This window comes from Galeopterus variegatus, unplaced genomic scaffold (genome assembly GCF_000696425.1).
Source record: "Galeopterus variegatus unplaced genomic scaffold, G_variegatus-3.0.2 Scaffold2396, whole genome shotgun sequence".
NCBI lineage: Eukaryota > Metazoa > Chordata > Mammalia > Dermoptera > Cynocephalidae > Galeopterus > Galeopterus variegatus.
The window spans coordinates 90126-109703 of record NW_007728507.1 but is presented as its reverse complement, the minus strand read 5'-3'; the positions used below and the strand labels follow the sequence as shown (position 1 = coordinate 109703).

Genomic DNA, 19578 nt, shown 5'->3' with positions numbered 1-19578 from the left:
GGACTAGACTCTTGTTCTGCTTAACTCTGTATTCCCAGGCCCAGCTCAGGAGTTGGCAAATAGGAATTAAAATAAACGTCAGCTGAATTGAAAACCTCTCGCCTTCAATCGCTGTGACTGCGTATGTTGTTTACTCGGCATTAATACCTCCCTCTCCGTCTGCAGCAGCACTGTGTACCGCCCTCCTGCTGCCCTCACCTCTCGGGGCAGTTGGCGGGGAGGGGCGGCTTTCCAACTCCCCCCACGAACCCTTAAACGGCTGAATAAGGGAACTAGTAAGGATGCAGACTCGCAGACAACCCGTAGTCGAGGGGCGTCGGGCGGATGAGCCCCAAAGCAAGGGGCTCATCGAGCGCCAAGCTGAGGAGGTGTCTCGGACGTACAGCGGTCCCCACACGGCGGGACAGCTCTGGAGCACCGCGGGACGTGGGGCGGGGTGACCACCGCAGCTCAGTTCCCCGAGGCTCGTCCCCGCCCTCCAGTGTTTTATTTAACGGACCAACAGGCAACGAGAGGAGGCTGGAGGCGGGAGGGAGAGAGCTCTGACTGTGCCGTAATGGGCCGGGCGAGTAGCGGGGTGTGTGACGTCTCCCGGGGCCTGCGTAACGTGAGCGGAAGCGGAAGCGGCTCTGTTCGCCGCCTCTTCCACCGGCCAGATGAGCTGCAGCGGCTCCGGCGCGGACCCCGAGGCGGCGCCAGCGCCTGCCGCCTCGGCCACGGGCCCGGCGCCCCCGGTCTCGGCCCCCGCCGCGCTCCCCGCCAGCACCACCGCGGAGAACAAGGCCAGCCCCGCGGGGACTGCAGGGGGGCCTGGGGCTGGAGCCGCTGCTGGGGGCACGGGATCCGTGGCAGCACGGGCCGGGGAGCCTGCCGAGCGGCGCGGGGCGGGTGAGGGCCGGGACGGGTGAGGGTGCGGGAAGTGCCATGGACTGGGCCCAGCTGCGGATGAGGGCAGAGGGTACAAGGCAGACCTAGCTGGGGCTCTGCGCCTCTCACCCCGGCGTCTCAGTTGCTGGTTCTCTTCCAGCTCCGGTGTCGGCCGGCGGCGCGGCGCCTCCGGAGGGGGCCATGTCTAACGGGGTTTACGTACTGCCGAGCGCGGCCAACGGAGACGTGAAACCCGTGGTGTCCAACACACCTCTGGTGGACTTCTTGATGCAGCTGGAGGATTACACCCCTACGGTGGGCTTCCCGCCTGAACAAGGCCATCTGGCCGGCTGTCATGCCAACGTTCAGCAACACCTCCGTGCTTTCCAGCGTCCTCTTATATTTGCTCCCTTACTAGCTCTTCTGACTTATTCCCTCTGCCCACCCAAACTGAGCTTCCCGCTAGGCAGGCCTGTCCTCCATTTCCCTCACCCTCCTCCCACTTGCAGCCCAGCAGGGCACAGGGCTAACACTGACAGTTGTCTAATTGATTTCTCAGATCCCAGATGCAGTGACTGGTTACTACCTGAACCGTGCTGGCTTTGAGGCCTCAGACCCACGCATGTGAGTAAACCCAGGGCAGGTTAGAGTTTTGGGTGCTTGTGCAGTTGTTGTCCATCTCCTTCTCATACCGGTTTTTTTCTCTCTAGAATTCGGCTTATCTCCCTAGCTGCCCAGAAATTCATCTCAGACATTGCCAACGATGCCCTACAGCACTGCAAAATGAAGGGCACAGCCTCCGGCAGCTCCCGCAGCAAGAGCAAGGTGTGAGGGGAGGCACATTGAATCAGCAATTACTCTCCACAGCAGTGAGGCTTAACCTATCCTGAAACCCCTTTGGGGAAACTTAAGTCCTAGGGGAGGTATAAGACCTACTTAGGGTCACCCACCTGGGATTGAAATCTGGGATTCCTGTGCTCAGCTGGTGCTCTTCCCTCTTCCCTCAGGACCGCAAGTACACTCTAACCATGGAGGACTTGACCCCTGCCCTCAGCGAGTACGGCATCAATGTGAAGAAACCGCACTACTTCACCTGAGCCACCCAACTTAAATGTACTTGTCTATCCCCATGTCCCCACACCAGCCTGTTTTCGTAATAAACTTTATTGTGACAGGCGGGGCTGATCCCTCCCATGCTGGGAGACACCGTGTGGCAAGTGACAAAGCTCTGAGCCTGGCCCCTTTTGGGGCCACAGTGGTAGGGATGGAGGCAGGGGATGGGCCCCATGGCTGGGGTAGTACCATGACAGAAAGCAGAGAAGGCACCCAGAGGCCTGCTGTTTTGGGGAGGTGCACTCCCCCAACCATGTCCTGACACCTCTGGAGTTTAGGCAAGGACCTTCTGATTCTATTTATCTTGCATCTTCTCCAGAATAGGTACAATCATGTCAAACTTTGGTCGCTTAGCAGGGTCTTCATTCATGCAGATCTTCATGAGCTTACACACATGGGGGGAAATACCTGGTGGGATAGTAGGCCGAAGGCCTTCCAGTGCCACCTGCAAATACAAGGAAAAACAAGGTGAGCCTCAGAATTTGAGTCTGTCATGTGGGGAGAAGCCTCTGGCCCTTGGGACAGGATTACTGTATATCTGAACAAATGTGGGAAAAGCCCAGGCCCACTACGATTATTGTCATTACCACCACCACCACCATTCTCCCAACCCAAGTGTGTGCAGTTTTGCTCTCACCTTCATTCCAATCTCCATGTTGGAGAGGTCAGCAAAGGGTACCTCCCGTGTCACCAGTTCCCACAGGAGCACTGCAAAACTCCACATGTCTGCTGAGCGTCTGTTTGTGTCTTCAGGCTTTTTCTGCAGAGCTAGAGGGACAGGTCTTGTCTGCTCCAGCTACCTGGCGTGGCCTGTCTGCCCCCTTCCATAACTACTGAGCTGGTCCTTCTCTGCCTCCCAACACGATGCCCTCACCCACCTTCAGGGGCCACCCAGGCAGGTGCATACATGCGTCCAGGGCATTGGAAAGAGAACTTGACATCGGCCATGCTGATTCGGGCAGTCATGTCCTCATCAATCTGAGGAAGAGAAGATAAATATGTGGAAGGAGGTGAGTCCTATTCTAGATAGACAAAGGGCTTTTGGGGACTGACCAGGAGTGAATTTGGGGCCTCACCATTACACTACGGCTATTGAGTGCATGTCGTGGAATGAGGGGCTCTAGTGTGTGTAGGAAGGCCATGCCCCTTGCCATGTCCAAAGCAAACTTCACAGCCTGGCTCTGGTCCACAACGAAATCTGAGAGAGGAGGCAAGAGTCAAATAGTTTAAGAGAAGCTCACACATCCCCTCTCCCATTCCCTCCCCAAGAAGATTCAGCATCTCACTCACTGGTGCCTTCATGCAGTACATTGTAGAGAGATCCATATGGCATCCAGTGTGTGATGAGGGTGGGGTGAGGAGCAGGTGGAGACTGGCAGGCACCTAGCACTGGGAGCACATTTGGATGCGAGAAAATCCTATGAGAGGGAGAGAGTGTTCCTGGCTGAGACCCAGCATAAAAGATCCCTCTCAGTGCTATTCAGGGTTCCTTGGAACCAACAGCTTCCAGTTTAGGCCTTGCCCCACCTGAGCCGGGGACACTCCTCATTGAAGTCCCTGCTCTTCCTTGTACTCCAGTCTCGAACCTTCAGCACCTTCACAACAATGTCATTGCCCTGCCAGCGACCCTTCCATAACTGAAAGACAGGTAGGGTTAGCAGGCTTTAAGGCCACTACGTCCTTGCCCACTAATTAGAGGAAAAACTTAAAAGGTGCAGAGCAGGTAATTTGTGGGGGTTTAGGGAGGGAGGGGCAAGAAGAGAAGGGGTCACCTCTCCAGAGTGATTCTCGTTGAGCTTCGCCAGAAAGTTGAGCTGTTTGAAGTCAATTCCAGAGTGTTTGTTCAGGGTCCCATTTCCTGAGAGTGCGGGCAGGTCAGGTACCCAGCTTTGCCCTAACCATCCCTAGGAGCTCAGGATTATTCTCTCTTACAACCCCTCCCCCCACAACAGTGACTCACGGGGCCGAGTGCGGGTGGTCCCCTTCCAGAATGTATCCTTGTATGGAATACGGTTGAGATTCTGGCCCATCTTCTCTGCCCGCTCTGGGGAAGAAAGTCTTAGCTTGAGCTGTGGTATGGAGGAAGGAGACAGGCAGGGAGGGATAAGACAAGAGGATACAGGCTAGGAGGTGGGAGACAGACCTCGGAGAAGCTCTCTCAGGGGTGCCTTAGCTTTGTCCACAGGCATCTCTCCATACTTGTTACAGATGCTGACAAGGGCCCCATTAGCCACCAGGTCCTGGAATGAAAAGGTCGTTGTGATGAAGGACCCTGCTACCTTCCTGGCTGTCACAACCAACCATGAACACACAGATGTGGTACACAACTCTGTCACAGTAGTACTGACAGGATGGGTTGACGGTTCCAGAATCTCTACTCAGGCAGACTTTGCTTCCCACCCATCCCAGGACTCAGGGCCTGAGTACTTACCTCTGCCACCTGGTCCTGACCCCAAAAACAGGCATAGTGCAGGGGCACATTCCCATGCTCATTCACTGCATTGATGTCAGCCTTGTACTGCAATAGCTGGCCCAGTGGCCAGACAAAAAGAAGAGGCAGAAGGCACAGTCAATCCCAAATGAGATACCAGTGTCAGGGCACAGGAAAAGGGAAAAATACACATACTTTCTTCCGTATGTTACAGTGTCTATGACTGACCTCATGGCATGTATGTGATGTGGGCAACAGAGGGATTTGTACATACCTTCTGTACAATATCACGGTGTCCATGACTGGCTGCCAGGTGCAGGGGGGTGTCATCCCCACGGTTCATCACATTAATCCGTGCCCCCCGCATGATCAGCATCTCAACCACGGCAGAGCGGCCCTCTCGGCAGGCCCAGTGCAAGGGGGAGAAGCCATGATCATCCCTTTGAAGAAGCGTAAATGGTCACTGAATTGGAGGTGGGATGAGGCACAGGCTTTCATTTATGAAAAACTGATAGTCACTCTCCATACTCTCGGAGAAGGCTTACGTCTCTAGGACTTTGATTCTCATTCACGCCAGCAACTTCTAAAGCTGTCCACTTCAGACCTTCCCCAGAGCTTCAGACTCAACCAACCACCTAGATATCCCAACAACTCCATGAGAAGATTCACTACCTTCACCACCATCTCCCACACTTTTTCTTCCCTGGCATACCCTATCTCATTAAATGGTAACACTCTTCACCTGGTTTCCCCTGCACCCCTTTTGCCATGTCTATTGGTCCTTTCTGTTTTCCACTGTATCTTGTACATCCCCTTACTATAGCACTTGTCACACTGGATTGTACAAATCTGTTAATGGGCTGTCTCGTTTCTTAACTTCTTGAGGGAATGGATTGACAGCTGGTGTTCTAGTGCATGCCCATGGGGGAGAGGGGAATCGAGAATACAGGCCACAACTCATGGGAGAAGGAGCAAACTTACTGCTTGGCTCTGGTACTGACACTAACATCTAAAAATGGAATGGAATTATAATGGTGTTTTGGTAGGGTTTATAATAAAAAGGAGAAGTGCTTTTGATTACTGATGAGGCAGATAACAAACCATCACACAAAACAGGATTCTCTACTTAGCAATCCCAGGCACAGAAAACAAGAAATAAGAATGGCTGCTTTAGAATGAAAACTATACCTGACTTTTTTTCCCCCAAGGACATATTTATAACATAGAAGTGTACAAACAAAACAAAACAATTGGGTGGGAGCTGGGTCTGCCTGACAGCCTGGGGCCATAAAAGGAAATTCCCTCCAGTCCCAGACTGCAGATCCAAGGGGTGGAGCAGGAGGCAGTCCATGGTCTGGGCCAGCAGCCTCCAGATGCCTTAGTGCTGTGGTCACTTCCTGTGTGGGGGCTCTAGGCGAGGCCTGCAGCTGATCAGGGGTCTAGCCACCCAGACACCCGGACAGACCAAGGGGGTGGGGGTGTGGCCTTTAACTTAATCTTTATTTCCCTTTGCAGCTTGCCCTCATCTGCTCACACAGAAATAACCAAAAGCTTTTCCTGGATGTGGGTATCCCCGTGGAAGCAAGTATACTCCCTACTTATCAGTCACTTGTGCCTCCCAGACCTTTAATTTGTGCCTTCACTTATCAGCCTCCAGCAGCCTGTGGCCCCAGAGCAGGCCAAAGCATGGGCACAAGAGTTCTGCCTACTGTCAGGCTGCCTGTCATCTCAGATTCTGGGCTTTAATCTCGAGGAAGCCTGCAGGAAATTAACCCCCTCCTTATATCCAGCATATACCAGTTTGGGCCCTCATATTCTGTCCCCTCAAACTAGCACCAAAACCTTCCATTTTCACTAATCCCACCCCTTCTTCGCCTTTTGGCAGTGAAGAGTCTTCCTAGATGCCAAGCCCGCTGGGCAACTTTGCCTAAGCTTCTATTTCCTCAACAACATAGTAACAGTGCTCACTGTCTTTATCAGAGCACCCTTTGAAAATTATATGAAAAATGGAACAAATGACTTTGCAAGTTATTAAGAACAAATAGTGTAGAGCCTAATGGGAACCAGTGAAGTCTGGACTAAAATGATAGGTGATTCTGACCTTTCAAGCCTAAAAACTAAACTCTCCTAACCCTAAAAAATTAAAATCCACCACCCTGAATCACCATCACTCCTGCTTTTCTTGGCTTACTATCTCAGCCAGCCTTAAAGAACTTGTCTACATTCACTTTCTTTTCTCATCTCTCATTTACTTTTCAATTTGCCACAAGTCTGCTGCCTGAGGACAGAGATTATGTCTGATTCTGGGACTCTAACACCCAGCACAGGGTGTTTTGTACAGTTCCCTAAATGAAAGAACCCAATATAGTCTGTTTTTTTCACTTGTTATTCTTCTGAAACAGCACTCACAGTGATCATCAAATATATCTTTTTTTTTTTTTTTTTTTTTTAACGATGACCGGTAAGGGGATCTTAACCCTTGACTTGGTATTATCAGCACCACACTCTCCCAGTGAGCCACTGGCTGGCCCAAATATATCCTAATTTTAAATTCAATGGTTAAAGTGCTCCTGTTCTTTGATCTCTCAGTAGCTGATAGTACTGTTGGCCACTCCCCCCTCCTGAAATCATTCTCTAAGCTTTACTCCTGTTTTCCTATTTTTCAACTTCTGATTGCTCCTTTTCAGCCTCACTGGCTTCTCATCCCCTTATTCCCCTCATCTCTTAAACACTCTCCTTCAACCCATGTCTTTGGGTATCATCTATATGGTAGTGTCTCCCAAATCTGTGTCTCCAAGTCAGATCTCTCTCCTGAACTCCAGATCTGCTTAAGCAACAACCTACTCAACATTTCCACATTGCTGTATTGTCATCTTAACTTTAACGTGTCCAGAATAGAACACCTCATCTTCCTTCAGTTTTCTCCATCTCAGTAAAAGCAACCACCAAGCTAGAACTCTGGTCATCATCTTTGACCTTGCTTGCCTCCCACACCAAGTCCTACCAAATCTTCATCCTAAAGATTTCTGGCATCTGATCACTTCTCTATTTCACCGCCCCCTCCCCCCCATTCCCGTTCAAGACATTCTCACTTCTAGAATGGACTAAGTAATTGACTCCTTCCCACTGCTCTTCACAAAGCATCCAAGATGATACTTAACAAATGGACAATCTCATCATATCACTACACAGCTTTAAAACCTTGCTCTTAGAATAAGGACCTCATTATGGCCTAAATATGCTTGCATGATCTAGCTGACCCATGGAGATAGCTTCAGCCTTTTCTCCTGTCCTTCTCCATTTGTACTCAATGCTTCCGCTCCCAGAGATCTATCCTCCAGCCATATGCAACTACTGACAATTTCCTGGCACTGTGTCTTGCCGCCTAGCCTTTGCCCATGCAATACGCTGAGGCTGGAAAGCTCTCTGCAGCCTCTGCTTGTGAAACTCTTCAGCAGTCAAGATTGAGCTCAAACACTGCTTCCTCTATGGAGACCCCCACAGGCTGTGCTTAACACTCATCACACTGGAAAGCAAAGTCAGCCACCCCCGCCAGACGTGAGCACCCCACGTAGCGGAGAGGAGTAGATCTCCAACCTTCGTCTCACCCACCAGCCGCTTCAGCTCACCCCTGGTTGAGGTCGTTCTCCGTGTTATCCAGCCACAGGCGCACAGCAACCGCGTTGCCCTCCCGGCACTGAGTGAAAATGTCGTCCATAGCGGCGTCCCGGCGCTGAGTCCCCTGGATTGGGGAAGGCTGGGGATTGTGGGGGGATCACGGGAAGGGGAACGAGCCCCAAGCTTTGTGCCCTACAGGAGAGAATTGTTTGTGTTGGGGTGGGGGGCCTGGGCTCTGCGTTCTTGGCTAGTGGGGTCTGTGAAAGAGTTCGGGGCAGCGGGATAATCCACTATTATGGACCCTGGGCGCGAAGGAAAGGTGGGTCCGGGCGGGGCAGGAGGTTATTACGAGGTAGTATCTCCTGAAGAGATGTCAAGGAGCAGGCAAGGAGACCCCTACCTGCTAACAAACCTGCGGAAAGCAGGGAGGTTCAGGCTCCGTAAACCCTGGGGGAGGGGAGGGGGGTCCTTCCCGGGAGTGGCCCCCGTTCCCTATTCGGACCTCAGGCGAATGAGGGGCGACTGGTCGGCAGAACCCCAGTCGTGGGTAGGGGGCGCGGGTCCTCCCGCACTCACCGGGACTCGGGCCGGAGGGTCCTTCTCCGGGGAACTCCCGTCCGGCCGCGCCCGCCGCCCGGCCCCGCCCCTGGCCCTCTTCGGCCAGCGCGGACCTCCTTCCCTCCCTTCCTCCCGCCTCCCTTGCCCTTCTAGCTCAGGAGTGTCTGAACTCGATGGTTTCCTGCGCCGCGCCGGCCGCTCTAGCCGCCCCTGGCTTTCAGCTTTGGGTTTCCGGCTCCGTTCTGGCGTTTCTGGGCCCTCTGATTTGCAAAGACGCGCTCGCACGTGGACGGGAGCGTGGACTCTGCGATCCTGCCCTCCTGACCCGTATGTTCGAGGAGCCTGAATGGGCCGAAGCGGCCCCAGTAGCCGCGGGCCTCGGGCTGGTAACCCCACGTCCTCGACTCGCGGCAACCTCTCAAGTCAAGGTGAGTAGCCCCGCAGTAGCAAAGGAAGCTATTTCTGGCGGTAAAGCGGATCCTGTTGGATCTCTGCGCTGGGGCACGCTGTGTGTGTGTATTGGGGGTTGGGGGTAGCGAGTCCTGATCTGAAGATCCGGGAACTTCTAAAAGAAAATGACGTTGGAGCTGATAGTTGGTGAGAAATTGGTGAAGCAAAGAGGGTTCCTTGGACAGGAAACGCACGTGCAAAGGTTTTGGGGCAAGAGAGCATGTTCTGTTAGAGTCACACACAAAAAAGTGATCCGGGAGGTTGGAGCAGAGAATAAATTTGAGGGGATGCTGTTGAAGTTGAAGAGGTAGATAAGAAGTTTTGCATATATTAAGGATAGAGAGAAGCCAATGAAGTGTTCTTAGCAGCGGAGTGCTTTCTTCAGATGTGTATTTTATAAGGTCGTTGGTTGTAGTGTAAAGAATGGATTAGAGAGAATAAGGGTGGGTTGTCAGTATCACCGTTCAAGGGAGGGTGGGGGGAACTGAGCACCTCCAATCCAAGGTAAGTGGACTTCAACGCAGAATCAGCTTCCTGGACAAGAGACCTTCTTTTTTGAGTCTCTGCAGATGTGAGAGCTGTTGTGCTGCCTCAGGATTTTCCTGTCCTTCAGTCAGCCTCCAGCATTTAATCAGCCAGCTTTGTTTCCCCCCTTTTTAATCACTCAGCCCATTGTCATAATCCAGGCCACTGTCCTCTTTGTCTGCAGCTTCTCCTCTTCAGCTTGTTATCTACACTGCAGTTAGAGACATATTGAATCCACATATGAGATCCTGTCCCTCCTGTGTTTAGAAATCTCCCTACCTCTTATAGAAAGGCATCAGCTGGAGGCAAAAGCCTGAGATGGAGGGTTGGAACTCCTGGCCTCTGGCCTTGGCCCAGTTGCTTGTAGTCTTAGCACATACCTCCAGGGAGTCTCCATTACTTCATTTACATATCAAAGAAAGTGAGGTGGTGGTTTCTCTGCCCTCCAGCCTCCTAAAGGTTGGGATAGCGACATGAAAGTTCTTCTGGGTCTGGAGGGCTTAACAACTAGCTACTGTGAAGAATCCAGATTCAGCCTTTGTCAGCGTCTGAATCAGGTCTCCATATCACCCTTCTTATTCTCCAGGCTTCATCCATTCTCCTCGCCCCTGCTCTCATCCCTTATTTTCCCCCAGGGCTCCAAGCGCCGCCAGCTCTTGGCCACATTACGGGCCCTGGAGGCAGCATCTCTTTCCCAGCAACCCCCCATCCTACCTGGCAGTGACTCTGAGGAGGAGGAGGTGGAAAGGAAGAAGAAACGCCCCCAAAAGACCTTGTTTGCCAATGCCTCTACTGAAGTAGGGGAGAAAAAGAAGAAGAAATGTCAAAAACAGGGCCCACCTCGCAGTGACTCTGAGAAAGAGGAAGTGGAAAGGAAGAAGAAATGCCACAGAGGGGCTCTCGACAGTGACTCTGCTGAACAGAAAAGAAAGAGGAAATGTCAGAAACATGCCCCTTCAAACCCAGCCCAGCACCTGGACAGTGTTGAGCCAACAGGTACCTCTGACATGTGTATGTGTGTTTAGGGATGGGAGGTAGTCAGCTGATTCTACATACAGCAGAGGTTACCCACCACTGTAAGGATTGGGACTAGGCAATAAGAAGTACAATTGACCCTTGAACAATGTGGGGTTAGGGGTGCCGACCCCTCATGTGGTCGAAAATCTGTGTATAACATTTGACTCCCCCAAAACTTAACTAGTAATAGCCTGCAGTCGACTGGTAGCCTTACTGATAACATAAACAGCTGATTAATACATATTTTGTATGTTATACTTTTTTTTTTTTTTTTTTTTTTGGTGGCTGGTTGGCACTGGGATTCAAACCTTTGACTTTGGCGATATCAGCACCATGTTCTACTGAGAGAGCTAACAAGCCAGCCCTGTTATATATGTATTATATACTGTATTCTTACAATAAAGTAAACCAAAAAGAAAATATTATTGAAATTGTAAGGAAGAGAAAATATATTTACAGTACTGTACATATATTTATTGAAAAAAAATCTTCACGTAAGTGGACTCGAGCAATTCAAACCCATGTTGTTGAAAGGTCAACTGTACTTTTATCCAGGCCACAGTCTCTGTCTCAAGGACAAGAGTATGGCCAGCAGGACTTGCCAAGCCTCTAAATTTGGGGCATCATGCCCCAAGTATGCCTTCCCATCTCCCTCCCTGCAGGTCCCAAAACCCAGAAGAGTGGTGCTACAGATGACCCACCCATGCCAAGCCTTGGGTCCACTTCCCCTAAACCTCCTCATACCTTGAACCGCAAGCAGTGGCGGAACCGGCAGAAGAACAAGCGGAGACATAAGAACAAGTTTCGGCCACCTCAGATGCCAGACCAGTCTCCAGCTGAGGTCCCCACAGAGGAGACAGAGATGCCTCCTACCCCTAAGCCAGACAGCCATGAAGCCCGGGCGGGGGCTCTGCGAGCTCGCATGGCACAGCGGCTGGATGGGGCCCGATTTCGCTACCTCAATGAACAGCTATACTCAGGGCCCAGCAGTACTGCACAGCGCCTCTTCCAGGAAGACCCTGAGGCTTTTCTCCTCTACCACCGCGGCTTCCAGAACCAAATGAAGAAATGGCCACTGCAGCCAGTGGATCGCATCGCCAGGGATCTTCGCCAGCGGTGAATGGGGGTTGGGCACTGTGAGAAGCTTTGTAGGTGAGTTGTGGGCTCAGACCAGACCAGTGTGTAACTCCTCCCTTCCACTCCCAGGCCTGCATCCTTGGTGGTGGCTGACTTTGGCTGTGGTGATTGTCGCCTGGCTTCAAGCATCCGGAACCCTGTGCACTGCTTTGACTTGGCCTCTCTGGACCCCAGAGTCACTGTGTGTGACATGGCCCAGGTAAACTCCTCTATGTATCTGACTTGTGCTCTAGGCCCAACTTCCATGTGCTAATCTCTTTGATCCTTCTTTCTGATCCTTCTTTCCTCCCGCTCTGCCCCATCCTAGTGTCTGACCCTAGAATGCAGTGATGGCTTTCTTCTTCTCACACTGCGTGTTTCGTACAACACTCTTACTCTCCACAGGTACCTCTGGAGGATGAGTCTGTGGATGTGGCTGTGTTTTGCCTTTCGCTGATGGGAACCAACATCAGGGACTTCCTGGAGGAGGCAAATCGAGTGCTGAAGCCAGGGTAGGAGGCCCTAGGACATAGATGTGTGCATATGTGTGCGTACTTGTGTCTGCATTGACACCAAACTTTCTGTCCTTCTCAGGGGTCTCCTGAAAGTGGCTGAGGTCAGCAGCCGCTTTGAGGATGTTCGGACCTTTCTGCAGGCTGTGACCAAACTGGGCTTCAAGGTCATCTTCAAGGTGAAAGCCCCAAGAAGTCTGTCTCTATTTTGTCCCATGTGCAGCCCTTTTCAGGGTAATGATGTTTAGGAAGGAGGCCATAGTCCGGGAACAGACATTTTGCTCCCTGAAGGCACAACTCAAGGAGAGCCCTGGGAAGCTTTCTAGCAGGGACAGGACATGGAGGGAGATGTTTGAGGAGTTGGGGTGAGGATTTGGAGCTCACTAAGTCTTTTCTGCCTCTAGGACCTGACCAACAGCTACTTCGTCTTGTTTGATTTTCAAAAGACTGGGCCCCCTCGGGTAGGGCCCAAAGCTCAACTCTCAGGCCTGAAGCTTCAGCCATGTCTCTACAAGCGCAGGTGAACTCTGGAACTCCCTTGAAAAGGGAGGCGGGGCTCGAACTCCAGGCTCAGAACTCTGAAGACTGTATCCAGCCAGGCTGTGAGCCAGGAACTGGTATCACCTTTTTTCCATCCCAAGAACAAAGTGTGATAAAACCTCTGGCTCAGCCTGTGGCTTCTTGGTTACAAGAAGCATAAGGTCACGGGTGGTAGCTAAAGAATAAGGAATTTATTGTGAGAACATGGGGATGTCTGGGAATTATGGATCACTTTAGGTGTCATGAAAACTAGACAGTTTGGAATTCAAGGCATTTCTGGGTTTGGCTGCTCTTTCCATCTCTCAGAAGCCACATGGACTTTCTGTCTTGGCATCTCCACTCTGTTCTCCTTATCTGTCTGCAGACGAGCATCCTCTGCTTACCCATAGCTTCTGCTCCTTCAACTTCCGTCTGCCCAGGCCTTCAGTGCTACAGACAGGCAGCTGTTGCTTTCTGGCTCCGGGGCAGCTGGTAATCCACCAATATCCTGGCTCAACACATCAATCTAAGCTACCAGGTCAAAACTGTTTAGATGTCTCAGTACTGAGCATTTCTAGTGGTTTATCTTTTCTCCCTCTGTCCTCATCTCCATCTTTGGAACCGTATGCACCATACCATTCCCCACACCTGTTATCCTGTGGGTCCCTGATGTGTGCACAGCTGAGAGTATGGATTTTAGAATCAGTTAGACCTGGATTTAAATCCTGGCCTACCACTTAGAGCTGGGAGTCATTTAATTTCTGAATATCACATTCCTGTCTTAAAGCATTGTCATGTGGGTTAACTAAGAAAATCTATAGCCAGGACTGGGAACATAGGTGCTCAATAAACTAGCTATGGCTATTGTGTGTTGTAAGCCTTATTGTTCTTTGAAGACTTTCCCTAGGCTGGTTGGAGGTTGAATGGTGAAATGGATTTGTTGACTAAGGAAGACCCTGGGAAAGCTCAGGATAGGCCTTTCAATAGGCTCATTTCATAGGATATTTACAGACTTAATGGATTCTGTGCTGTCCTTGAAGAGGGTACTGAGGGAGCTTGGTCTCTGTTCATAAACAACAATTGGTTGATGCCATGTTGGGGAGGGGGATTAGGCTGTTCATTGGCAGAAGGGTCTGTCCATTGTTTCTGCCTTGCAGTGGGCCCAGATCAGCACATCCTGGGAAAGCTATAGTGAAGGAAGGCTAGTGCTGTGGGAAGATGAGATGTGATGATAAATGCTAGTCCTCCGTATGTAAAGGTAACAGCCTCTTCTGCCTATTTCTAAGAACAAGACCTGAGAGTGCCTACCGGAAGGACATAGGTCCCAGGGCTTTGAGCCAGTTGGGTGCTTCCAGTAAAGAGACAGGTTTTGAAAGAGGCTGTAGGCCAGAAAGCGTGTTTGGAGGCTGCGCTGTGAACCATTCAGCAGACACGTCCCAGGGCTTTGAGCCAGTTGGGTGCTTCCAGTAAAGAGACAGGTTTTGAAAGAGGCTGTGGGCCAGAAAGCGTGTTTGGAGGCTGCGCTGTGAACCATTCAGCAGACATTACACAGTGCCTTTGCATGTGCTGTTCTCTCTGCTGCTTAGTTGTCTGACTGGCAACGTTTACTCATCTTTCCAAACAGCCTAGTTTCCTACTCACATGCTCCCAAAGCAGAATTCATTCTTCATCTATGCTATCAAAGTATTGTGTGAAGAGTGCTACTGCAGCATTTAAATACTGCATTGTGACAACTTTGTGCATTTGGCTACAGTCTTTCCAAGCCATATTTACCTTTGTAGTCCCAGAGCTTGTCACTTGAGAGCAAGCCAGTGAATGCACTTGTTCACCTAGGGAGAGATGACAGGGTCCAATTGAGTGGGATTGATGACAGCAGGGGTATTCCAGAAACCCAGGTTGAGAGCACAAGATGAGGGCACTGGATGAGTCATGATGGAAGAAGTAGGTAGATGGGAGAACTTCATTAGATAGGATTGGTGGGATGTTGAGGGTAGATGAGAAAGAATCTGAAGTAAGTCCTTGGTTTCTGGCTTGAGCAGCTGGGTGGGCTAGTGGTATCATTCAAAATGTTGGATTTTAGGTGCTCACTAGATGTTCATTTAGAAGTGGGACATACATGAGATATGTGCTAGTTTTGGATATCAGCAGCCTGGAGGCCTGAAGCAGCCTTAAAGTCGTAGGAATAGATGAGCTATCCAGGAAAGATAATGAGAAGAGAAAGTGGCTCAGAATAGAACTCTGAGGAGCATTTAATGGATGGGTAAAGGAAAATGAAACAGTAAAGGTGACAGAAGATGAGAAGGTTGGGCCAGAGATAAAGGAGTAAAACCAAGAGAGTGGATCTTTTATTTGGGAGAAATGGGCAGGTTGTTGGCTGTCAAATGCCGTTGAGAGGCCTATTAAGATGAGAGACAAGTTAGATTGCAGTGTGGTAAGGACTGCTGAGTATTGAGGGCCTGTTTGAATTTATAGTGGTAGTATTCATGAATTTATAGTTATGCTGGTAAACCCAGTGGTGTGGTTATCCCTATCTACTCAGGCATCTTGATGTAACTGCAGAAGAGGTGAATGCTAAGGGACCATCCAGAGCTCATTTCACACAATTGAAATGAAAGGACATTGAGCAACGGAGTTTTAGGTCATTAGCAAGTAAGCAGTGTCTATGCTGGACCATGGAATTTTGTAGAACACATAGGAGAGTGAAGACAAGAGTAGTAATTAAACAAGTGACGAGAGGATGGGACGCTGTGGTTAGAAATTGGAATGCTTTGGAAGCAGAGCAGCTCCAGGTGATGGCAAAGTCTAGTCTAGCCACAGGGGTAAGTGGTTTGCCTGGAGATTGGTTAATGGACTGAGGGATCAGGAATTGTGGGGAGTGGCTATCTTCATGGACTTTGAAGTATTCTAGGATGATGGTAGAAGCAGTGGAACAGGTGCCAACCTCTTGAGGGAGGGGGAGGCAGGGTGGTGGGAATTTCAAAAGAGCAGAAGGTTTATACTGTCTACTAGACAGACTTCCATGTTGGCGGTGATGTGAGGCTGGTGAGTGGAGCTGGCTGCCAGGCAGCCAACATAAAATGCCCTGACAGTTCCTTTTCAGCCTGTCAGGATTCACAGGCTTACTGGGGAGACCTGACTGTCATGGCATCTCCATGAAGCAGGAGATTCCTGGGATAACCAAAGGGGGTGTGATGGTTGCGGGGGACAAGCCACAAAGTTCAAGGAATGTGTTGGGGTAGCAAAGTATCTCACTGTAGGACACACGTCATCTTTTTATAGCTCCATATTCGTGTTCTTTCCCAAATGTTATTTATGTTCCTAGATCTTGATTAATTCTGTTTTCTTATTGTACTCCGCAGGACAGCTGGGGTCTGCCTTCCTCCCTCTTCTGCTTTCCTCTCTTGTAATTTGGATTCTCCACTTGCCTATTCTGGCTCTGGCCACCTGAGTAAACATCTCTGGATCTGACTCAGGCCCCAGGCACTCTCTACTTCAGCACAGTCCCCACTAGTGGTCCCCATCAGTCACCCCAGTTCTGAAAGGAGGACTCTCCTGAGCCTGATCTCCGTCATCAGCTTCAGGACAAGCTCTTGTACAAGTCTGTGCCTGGGCTTCAGTGTCTAATGTTGAGAGCCTTGGCTGAAGAGAGAACAATGTATATTTCCTTAAGAAATAACAGCATGCTCTCTGTTTAAGAACCAATGAGACCAGTGTGGCTAGAACAGATTGAAGGAGGGACAAGAGTAGTAGGAGGTAAATGATAGTTGGAGGGGGTTGCTCCGATTGTGAAAGGCAGTTGCTCTCAGACTTTAGAATGCATTAAGATCATCTGGAAGCATGTTATAGTGCAGATTCCTAAGCTCTCCTAGAGTTTCTGATTTTGTAGATCATGATAGGGCCCCAGCAGTTATTTTCTGGTTGCTTTGATTTTCTTTGTGAAGCAGGAAGTAGATGTATTGGTTAAGAGTGAGAACGGAGGAAAGGATGTTGGGGTTTTGAGGAGAGGAGAATGTGAATATCTTTTGGAGAGAATGAAAGGAGAATGAAATGAAAGAGGGGATGAGTGAACTAGGGAAATACTAGGGGTCTTCAAAAAGTTCATGGAAACATTTGTATTATTTTTTAATTTTATTTTTCTGCAAACTTTGGAGTACCCTTGTACAGATTGATTGCTGATAGAATTAATAGCACACTGGAGTTTCAGGGTCATAAAGTAAAGAGGATGGGTTGGGAGGAGACTGGTGCAAGGTTGCTTTATAGAGAACTTGTTACTCTGAGACAATGTACAGCTGGGCTGTCAAGCCCTAACCCTCCTTTGTGGGGGCAGGTTCAGCCCTCTTACCTCAAGGCTAGTTGGAGATTCCACTGGAACCATTCGGGAAGCTTGAGATATTTATTCCTACAACTGAAGAATGATGAGCCTAGAGTCTGACTCCTGCCCTGGAAATGTAGAGGACAAGGAAGGCTCGCTAACTGTTTCAGTTCTGGAGCCAGGGGACTGCTGCTGCTTTTGCATTGGCCTGCATTCCCAGAATTTGCCCTGGCAAGTGATACATGAATGTGTCCTCTGTGCATCTTGCAGGAAAGAGGGAAGTGTGGGGTTGTCTTGAGTCCTGTCTAGTAGGACCATTTGAAGAGTCAAGGAGACCTCAGCACAAAGAAGCTAGGAGTCTGCCATGTGGGCTGAGGAGGTAGTTGCTGGGGACCACCTAGAACAGAGTTGCATCCGCCAGAGTCAAGGGAACTGCAGAGAAGGAACAGCAGGGATGCCCCCTTCAACTATCTTCCAGGCCCATAGGGCATAGAACCACTAGTAAAGTCAGACTGTTTAGTCACCTTGTTTCTCCTCATCAGTGATTGAGCCCAGAGCAGTCAGCAGTAGTAGGTGGAGAGGATGTGAGAAGAACGACGAGTGTACAGATCACTCCTTTCCCCAGTGCGGGCTTCTTGACCTAGGTGGGACAGAGTTGGGAGGGGAAAAGATTTAAAACTGAAACAGGTGCAGATTTTTTATTGAGACACAGGATTAAGCATTATAATTATGTAGTTGAGATTGTGTTGGTGCCCTTAAACCAATCCTAGGACTATCTATTAACTAAGAATGTCTCAGGCTTGCTGCAGCTTTTCTTCACAGCAGGGGAAGAGTACTCCTCCATCAGTAAAGTTTGGAGGGAGGTGAGAGACAAGAATGAAGTCGGGTGTGAATATCAGTCTATGCCTTGTGCTTATTCAACATCTCTTAGAGGTCTCCAAGTAGGCAGTTGTTGCAGTATTGGTGTGCTCCTGCTTTTCTTCTGTAATATAGTCCTAAGGGAACATAGTTCCAAAAGAAATGACATGATCTTGGCAGAGACACAGCTCAGCTCCAAGCACCCAACTATTTACGTAATTGCACAAAGCCTTCCACAGCTTTTTGCAGGGACTAGTAATTAGAGCTGTTCATTCCCAGGTAGTTCTCCTTCCCAGGTGACTTTTCTGACCAGCCACCTGGTTCTAGGATATTCGCTGCAGTTAAACTGTCTTACTGGTCTAATTATTTCTACTCCTGTCCCCAAAGCAATCCATTTTCCACACAGCAAAGTGATCTTTTTAAAATGTAAATTAGATTATGTTACTTCTCTGCTTAAAAGCTTTCAGTGGATCCTCATTTCCTGAAAACAAAAGACAAACTCCTTCCCAGGCCAGTTCGTGATCTTCCCCAGGCTTCCATTTCCAGCTGCATCTTAACCCATTCATTCCTTCCTCTCACAAAACTCCAGTCACACAAGCTTTCTTTTCATCTCTCAAGCATTCAAAATCCTTTCTACTTCAGGGTCTTTACACATGCTGCTCCATCTTCCTAGAATACTCTTTCCCTGATGAGTTCATTTTCAACTTTCAAATCTTCACACCAACATCACCTTTTCTTCTGCTGAAGAAACTGGCTAGATGCTCACCAAGATGTCCTCTTTCGGGACATGCGATAATCTACATTTCCTAGCTCCATGCATCTAAGCAGGGTTGTGTGAGTAGTTTTCACCAATGGAAAGTGAGTAGAAGAGATGTTTCAATACCAGGCCAAGGCCATTAAAGTGTGGTTAAGTCTTTTCCATATTCTCCCATTCCTTCCTCTGTCTACCAAGGTCACCTGAAGCACATGTTTTGAAAGTGATGAAATCATAGCATAGAAATCTGGATACCTGAGTACTTGCAGAAGAGGTGCTTGACCAAGAACATCCGTATTGGGCTTTGAACAAGAAATAAACCTCTATCGCATTAAGCCAGTGAGGTTTGGGGGTGTTACAGCAGTTATTTCATATCCTGTATTTATCTTCAATGGGCATCCTGTCTGTCTTACTCTTGACCACAAAACCCTCTTTGTTTCCTTCAGTGCTTCAAACATTTAATTCCCTTTCCAGATGCCAGTCAACACTTCATACTTGTCACATGAATTTAAAATTGGGGGAAAAAATGCTCACATCAAGAAGTTGAGATATTTATTTTGATTGTGACAAAAAAAGAAATCCCACAAAAGAATGCATTAAGCAGATTAGATTTTTTTTCTCATATGACAAGGAACCTGAAGGTAGGTGATTTAGCATTGGTTCGGGAGCTTGAGGATGTGAGGGGTGAAGTCTCTGACTCTCGGTCTCTTGATTCTCATGGACACAAGATGATGGTTTCTTGATTAAGCCGGAACACCCTACTTTTATACTTCTTGGGAGTCTTGCTGATTGCCACAGCCCCTATCTTTTTGGCTTTACTTCTACGGTCCTACATTGTTAATACTCTGGTATAAATATGTTCCATTATCCTTATAACATGACTGAGACCAATCTGAAATAATAACATTTTAAATATATTTTTCTTCCC

The 19578-nt window shown here is 49.3% G+C and overlaps 3 protein-coding genes across 7 annotated transcripts in view; 2 read left to right on the top strand and 1 right to left on the bottom strand.

The window, feature by feature from the left end:
- The first annotated feature begins 612 nt into the window (after positions 1-612).
- TAF10 (TAF10 RNA polymerase II, TATA box binding protein (TBP)-associated factor, 30kDa) lies at positions 613-2041 on the top strand. Its single transcript, XM_008581570.1, has 5 exons — positions 613-888; positions 1028-1182; positions 1427-1491; positions 1578-1692; positions 1875-2041. Exons 1-5 carry the CDS (start codon positions 657-659, stop codon positions 1962-1964), a joined length of 657 nt encoding a protein of 218 aa, XP_008579792.1. The 5' UTR covers positions 613-656; the 3' UTR covers positions 1965-2041.
- ILK (integrin-linked kinase) lies at positions 2014-8705 on the bottom strand. 2 transcript variants are annotated; one of them, XM_008581571.1, is made up of 13 exons: positions 8606-8705; positions 8041-8221; positions 4686-4851; positions 4412-4507; positions 4124-4220; positions 3941-4024; positions 3753-3838; positions 3508-3617; positions 3271-3398; positions 3057-3178; positions 2859-2958; positions 2618-2748; positions 2014-2425 (listed from the first exon to the last, which is right to left on the bottom strand). In XM_008581571.1, the coding sequence occupies exons 2-13, from the start codon at positions 8127-8129 to the stop codon at positions 2276-2278; spliced, it is 1359 nt and encodes a 452-aa protein (XP_008579793.1). In that variant the 5' UTR covers positions 8130-8221; positions 8606-8705; the 3' UTR covers positions 2014-2275. The 2 variants fall into 2 exon arrangements, with proteins under 2 accessions (XP_008579793.1, XP_008579794.1); XM_008581572.1 differs by lacking the exons at positions 3753-3838; positions 4124-4220; positions 8606-8705.
- RRP8 (ribosomal RNA processing 8, methyltransferase, homolog (yeast)) overlaps positions 8687-19578 on the top strand; it is a 48742-nt gene continuing 37850 nt past the window's right edge. Inside the window, exons 1-7 of one of the 4 annotated variants that reach the window (XR_551124.1) lie at positions 8687-9015; positions 10198-10558; positions 11242-11695; positions 11786-11915; positions 12101-12207; positions 12290-12386; positions 12612-12824. Coding sequence is in view for 3 of the 4 variants with exons in the window: in XM_008581573.1 (XP_008579795.1) it covers positions 8761-9015; positions 10198-10558; positions 11242-11695; positions 11786-11915; positions 12101-12207; positions 12290-12386; positions 12612-12731 (1524 nt within the window). In the remaining variant the exon portion in view is untranslated. Of the gene's footprint in view, positions 9016-10197; positions 10559-11241; positions 11696-11785; positions 11916-12100; positions 12208-12289; positions 12387-12611; positions 12959-19578 lie in introns of those variants that run through there. The other 3 variants (XM_008581573.1, XM_008581574.1, XM_008581575.1) reach the window with 3 other exon arrangements.

Coding starts and splice junctions, on each gene's coding strand:
- TAF10 (XM_008581570.1), top strand. CDS start 657: ATGAGCTGCAGCGGCTCCGGCGCGGACCCCGAGGCGGCGCCAGCGCCT. Junction 1,492..1,577: donor GAGGCCTCAGACCCACGCAT/GTGAGTAAACCC, acceptor TTTTCTCTCTAG/AATTCGGCTTATCTCCCTAG. Junction 1,693..1,874: donor GCTCCCGCAGCAAGAGCAAG/GTGTGAGGGGAG, acceptor CTCTTCCCTCAG/GACCGCAAGTACACTCTAAC.
- ILK (XM_008581571.1), bottom strand. CDS start 8,129: ATGGACGACATTTTCACTCAGTGCCGGGAGGGCAACGCGGTTGCTGTG. Junction 3,399..3,507: donor GAGGAGTGTCCCCGGCTCAG/GTGGGGCAAGGC, acceptor TCCCTCTCATAG/GATTTTCTCGCATCCAAATG. Junction 3,179..3,270: donor TGTACTGCATGAAGGCACCA/GTGAGTGAGATG, acceptor CTCCTCTCTCAG/ATTTCGTTGTGGACCAGAGC.